The sequence below is a fragment of the Petromyzon marinus genome, chromosome 47, assembly GCF_048934315.1.
Source record: "Petromyzon marinus isolate PM22_M1 ecotype Great Lakes invasive population chromosome 47, UKy_Petmar_22M1.pri1.0, whole genome shotgun sequence".
Lineage (NCBI taxonomy): Eukaryota > Metazoa > Chordata > Hyperoartia > Petromyzontiformes > Petromyzontidae > Petromyzon > Petromyzon marinus.
In genome coordinates, this window is record NC_133713.1 from 6,886,342 (window position 1) to 6,892,341 (window position 6,000).

Below are 6,000 nucleotides of genomic sequence, written 5' to 3' on the forward strand. Positions count from 1 at the left end.
AGCTTTAAATCAAAATTTAAGGCAAATGTGTGTTTTTTTGCAAAGACTGTAGCTGCAACCTTAAATGCATATAACGGAACGGCGAGGCAATTGTATTGGTTACAGTACGCTTTGCCGTTGCAGTCCTCTCCCGCATACAAATCTCCTCCAGAGAGTGAAATGAGCGGAGACGATGACCCTGCGATACCTGCTTGTCCAGCGGTGTTGGTATGCAAACATTCCATTACAGAAAACGCAGACAGTCGAAGAGGAAAATTAAAAAAAAACCCGACACTAATCACGCGTGGAGCACCAATACGAACATACACATGAATTAATAAAACGAATGGGAAAAAAAAAACAGAAGGCACAGCGTGTAGAGAGAGAGAGAGCTCATTCGTGTTTTTTTTTACCGAGGATGATGTGTTGGGGTAGTCGTATTCTGACATGGTGTTCCAAGGTTATTCCAGGCTCCGAGCACGATCACATCGATGAGGCAGGCCCATCCGTCGGATGAAAATACAGTAAATACTGCTAACCGCTAGAGCGCCTCGCGACTCATCTCTCGCACAATCTACTCGGACATCCTGAATTTCTCCGGTCTTCGTGTGTTGGGATGGGGGGGTTATCCGCCGTCACATTCCGAAAATAAAACGCCCCCCCCCCCCGCACCGCCAGCGCGCCGCTTCCTCCAAAAAGAATTGCACGAAAAAAATGAATAACCCACCCATAAAAATCAAAACAAGGCCTTGTTGTTTTGTTTTATTGATAAAGGAACGCCCAGATCCATTCAGGCTGCTCCACTCGCCCTCTCGCTCTCAAAGACGTGACGACGCTCGCTTGCACCGCCACCACCGCCGCCGCCGCCGCTGGATAGATTTTGTTTACAAACCCGAGGCGGCCAAGGCAGCTGAGAGGGACGTCGGGAAGGCAGGGCAGCGGTAGGGGAGGGGGGGGGGCTCATGGTGGTGGTGGGGGTGCGTGGCTGGGTGGGGTAGGGGAGGGGTGAGACCGGGTTGGTTGGGCCGCTCCCCGTCGGGGCTGGCAGCGTGCCGTGTGCGTCACCGCCGCACCAACCACGATGATACGGGGGGAGCGGGGGGGGGGCTGGTGGGAGCGCGTTGCTCAAGGTGCGCCGTGAATAGTAATGATTTGGCCGAAAAAAAACCCCGTCGGTTGCTGCTCGCAGACGACTGCGGAGCCAGATGTCCTCTCGGCGCGCGACCCTCTCTCTCTCTCTCTGGCCCTCTCCTCTCCTCTCTCTGGCCCTTCTCCCGCCGTCTCTCAAAGCCGGCGCTGCTGCGTACGAGACGAGGCGGCTGCGAGATTCCCTCCGCCTTTTGCATCTTCCCGTCGCCGCCGCCGAAGACGCGAGATAAAAGCGATAATTGAGATTTATCACCAACCCATTACCCCCCCCCCCCGATCCTTTCCACCTACGCACCCACCATACATCCTATCTCACCTTAATATTTCCTCCCTGCTAAGGGCGTTCTTTAAATATATATAATTTACAAGGGACAAAATGTGCCTCGTTCGGGCAACAATTAAAAATGTGTCCGTTTCCATATCGTGGAAATGTACCCATGCATTTTATCAAGCTTCTGCCGATGCTGTTGAATGGATCGCGGGGCTGCACGTGCAGTGAGACTGTGTTGTCAGTTGCTTCTTCTCATTGAGACGAGAAAACGGGGTGGCTTGTTTTAAACAAAGAAGAAATTCGTAGAAAGTAATTAATTTGCAAGTGGGGAAGTTGTAGAATGCATTATATATGCCGAGTGGAGCCCCCGGTGTTGCACTGCAACGGAAAATAAGTGTCAGCTGTCATGAGCATGCTCCTTCCACAGTCTTCCTGTGCATTAATAATAGGAGCACGAGTTGAACATTTAGAGCCAGCGTTCTTCATTATGAGGCCCGCGGGCTGCTGGTGGATTCTGGTGGCCATTTAGTGCGGCCCCCGACGACAAATGTGAAAACATCCCCCCCCCCCCACCACCATCATAATCGTGCTATCACAAACCCCTTATGGGTTCAAATGTGTGGCGGCCCCTCACACTGATGTCTTATCGGCGAAAGTGCCCCTCCCCCCCCCCCCTCTGAAAATCAGTGAAGAAAACGTTTTGTGTGTCGCTTCTTCCGCCGTTTCAATTCACCTCGAAGTGTATTTGTTACACGGAAAATCCCGTGTAGCCAGTTACCCAGTTAGTATCGGTGGCAACTTCCCGCAGCCACCGACAACAAGAGTTAGTGTTGGGGTGGAGAGGTGCCCAGCCAGCAGCCAGCCTGCCAGCCAGCCAGAAAATTCGAGGCGTAGATTATTTTGAATAGCTATTTGATGTATTGAGATGATGGTACCACCTTAGAAACGCCGGTAAAGAGGGCAAGGGACAGCTATATCAGCTGCGCGTCCATGAGATTATGTCGATGTAGGCTAGCTGAGTCGGGGCTGCAGTGCTGTCGAGGTGGGAGGAAGGGGGGGACCTTGAGCTATTGAATCGGCCCTTGGACAGAGAGGATGTAAGAATAGGAATAGTAAGCTTTTCAAAGAAGGGTTCAGTTTCAGAATATGTATTTATACTGGAGGAATCCGATGAGCTATGAAGCTCTTTTTCACAGGGTAAGAACGCGTTTCGCAGTCATGTTTTGGCAGGGCAGCTGTTCGGTGTCCAGTCTTGCCCCGTGGTTCACGCGGCCTGTCTCGTGGTTCATGTGGCCTGTCCCGTGATTCATGCAACCTCTCCCGTGGTTCATGAGGTCTTTCCCACGTGGTTCACGGGGCCTGTCCCGTGGTTCATGTGGCCTGTTTCGTGGTTCATGCAGCCTATCCCCCGTGGTTCATGCGGCCTTTCCCCCGTGGTTAATGCGGCCTGTCTCGCGTGGTTCATGCACCCTATCCCGTGGTTCATGCGGCCTTTCCTCCGTGGTTCACGCGCCCTATCCCCTCTAGTCCAGGCCGTGCAGTGACACCAATACTCCCCCCACTGAGCGCCCAGTATTTTTTCCTCTATTTCCATTCCAATTCGCAATCTGAAGGTCGCAAGTTCAGATCCTGGGTAGGGGTTGACTCAGCCAATCATTTCTCCGGTGTCGATAAAAATTATTACTGCTTTATAAGGAAGTTAAGAGTGGTTGTCCTATGAAGATACTGTTTGATTAAAACACGATTCTGCAGCACCGATTAATCGTACAGTACATATAATTTGTACATTCCTGCCCGAGCGACATCGCTATGTATATGCCTACCAGTCACAGGACGCAATTTAAATATTTTCTTGATTTAAAGCTTTCGTGACTGCAGGAAACACAATCCTGCGGAGGGAGCTGGTAGGAACGTTGGGTTGCTCGGTCAACGGCCAGGGTCAACGGCGGCACCACGTGGTGTATTCCACACAATATGCCCAACTGTGAGGGCGGGCACAAGCCGGCGTGAGTAGGTTAAACGTTGAGTTTTATAAGGGCACCACGGGGTGACCAGCCCCTCCCCACCCAGCCCCACCCCTTCCACCCTCCCCACCCAGCCCCTCCCCACCCTCCCCTCCCCACCCAGCCCCACCCTCCCCACCCAGCCCCTCCCCACCCTCCCCTCCCCACCCAGCCCCACCCTCCCCACCCAGCCCCTCCCCACCCTCCCCTCTCCACCCAGCCCCATCCCTCCCATTTTTGGATGCACGACGGACGGACGGACACAATAATCCCCTGTGGGCTGGTGTAACCAGGAGATTTCCACCAGTACTATCCTCTCTAACCTAAAGACGATTGCTTGTGTTGCGATCGAAACATCGTGATCTATAAAAAAGAAATATTCACGTGACTTGACCGAAAGGACCAAGAGTATTTAAATAGTTTCGTTCGTTTTAACGTTGAGATACCTTCACAATGCCCACGGTATATCGCATTGAAAATCTAGAGCTGCAATAACCCCAGGGTGAATAACGGTGGAGCGTTTTGTATCGTCAGGCACGGAGCGGTTGTTAAAACTTACAAGGGGGAATGGCTTGAATAGACAGAGCCCACCCGACCACCAAAAAAACTACAACCCCCCCCCCCCACCAATAATGTTTATTCTTAGCCTGGTCAAAATGACGCTAGCACTGCCTCACTCGAGCACGAACGAGTGGCTCACTCGCTCGGTCGCTAGTGGCCCGATGTCACCAAGTCGCAGCGGGGGAGGCTGAATCACGCACGGCTGGTCCTGTCGTTGTCACTCAGCTGCTGTTTTAGCCATTCGCCCGTGGGAAAATGTTGCCGCGTCTCAGGACGGTGGCGCTTTGACGACATTCGATCAATTACATTTTTTTGTTTGTTTCAAAAGTTATTGTAAGCTCGCAGAGTTCGATGTGTTTTCGGTTTGTGTGTCGCGTTGTTGTTGTTGTTCGGCACGATGTCCGACGTTTGGCTCCACGTGCGAGGTGCATTCTTCAAGAACTAAAACGTCAATAATGAGCAATTGAGTATGACAGCTGTCATGTTCATTGAAAACTAAACTATATATGTTTTGTACATTTTATTTTACCAGGTTAGGCCCACTGAGCTACATAGCTCTTTTTCAGAAGTGATCTGGCCACAAATAAATAAAATAGCTCAACGAGGCGGCTTATCACGTGGAAATGTATAGCAACCAAAAAATACTGTAAACGCACATTTATAAATGTGGAAGGGGAAAACCGGAGGACCCGGAATAAATCCACGCTACGACAGGGAGAGAGAGAGAGAGAGACACGCAAACTCGAAATATTACAACAGGCGTCAGGGTCGGGATCGAACCCACGAGCTCCATGTATACCAGGCGAGGTAGTCAACATCTCACCACCACGGCGCCCCAGGTAGATTTGCTCCAAGCACTGCGCTTGAGTGTGCGGATTGACTACATCTGTTGCAGAGGAAATGTATAGCAGCCAAAACACTCTGAACGCGTGTTTCTAAATGTGGAGGGGAAAACCCCGGAGGACGCGGAGAAAAATCCACGCGACCACGCGGAGGACATGCAAACTCGAAATATTACAGCAGGCGTCAGGGACGGGATCGCGATCGTACCCGCGACCTCCTGTATACCAGTCGAGGTAGGTAACATCTCCTAGCCACCGCGGCGCCCTGCATACATACACGGCTTCGCTGGAGAGAGAGAGATGGAAAGGGATTTCTGACTTGTCACGCGGCAGCTCTGCGACGGCGTTCGTTCGCAAGAATTCAGCAGCTGCCCTCCCATCCCGGATGCCCCCTCCTTACCCCCCCACCCCGTTCCATTTTAAGCAGACGCCAACTGCTTGCGATGTTGCCATTGTTACTGCTGCGACGACGACTACGACTATGCGTGAGCGTGCGCCGCAAGGCTCGATCGCCAAATCCACTGCTGGACGAGCGCCTCGCCCCACGCCACGCAGGCTGCGGGTTGGGTTCCGTTTGACCCGGAGCCCGATTATTATCGTGGTAGCTACACAGTAGCTACACAGTTAGTAGCTACACATGTAGTAGCTATGGGCCCCGCACTTTCAAGGGCCCCCGCGCTAATTGCTTTCAAGCTATCAATTTCGGTTCAGTGATTCTGCACTTGCTCTATTACTATAGTACTATACCGCCTTCAACTTTTACGAACGACTGGGTGTTTAAGGTTAGCGATTTGTCATATTATCTGGCTCCGTAGCGAATGAAAAAAGTACAATTACTTTACTGTGCAAGTTTAAAATTTGTGTTTTCATATTTATGTATTTTGTTTAAAAAAAAAATTAGGGCCCCTTTATACCAACACAAGCTGCAAGCTCCGCACGAGGTGAATCTGGCACTGGTTTGAGCCCCGATGGTCGGTGGGCCCAGAGAGGAAGTCGGAGCGCACCCTGCCAGTTCGAGCTCACGGGGACACGAAGGAGGTGGTGGTGGTGGTGGTGGCGATGGTAGGGGGTGGAGTTAGTCAGTGTTGCGAATGGGGGAGGGGGGCGATTATGGCATCAAGAGCGGTGGCTCCCGTAGGGGGTGGGGGGCGGGGGGACACGAAGTGGGCATTAACATGGCCAAGTGATTGTCCAA

General features: G+C 52.0%; 1 protein-coding gene across 1 annotated transcript in view; it reads right to left on the reverse strand.

The window, feature by feature from the left end:
* Positions 1-949, reverse strand: part of LOC116952614 (uncharacterized) — a 77,229-nt gene extending 76,280 nt beyond the window's left edge. Inside the window, exon 1 of the mRNA XM_032972146.2 lies at positions 393-949. Coding sequence (XP_032828037.2) covers positions 393-428 — 36 coding nt within the window. The 5' untranslated portion in view covers positions 429-949. The remainder of the gene's footprint in view (positions 1-392) is intronic.
* Positions 950-6,000: the final 5,051 nt, after the last annotated feature.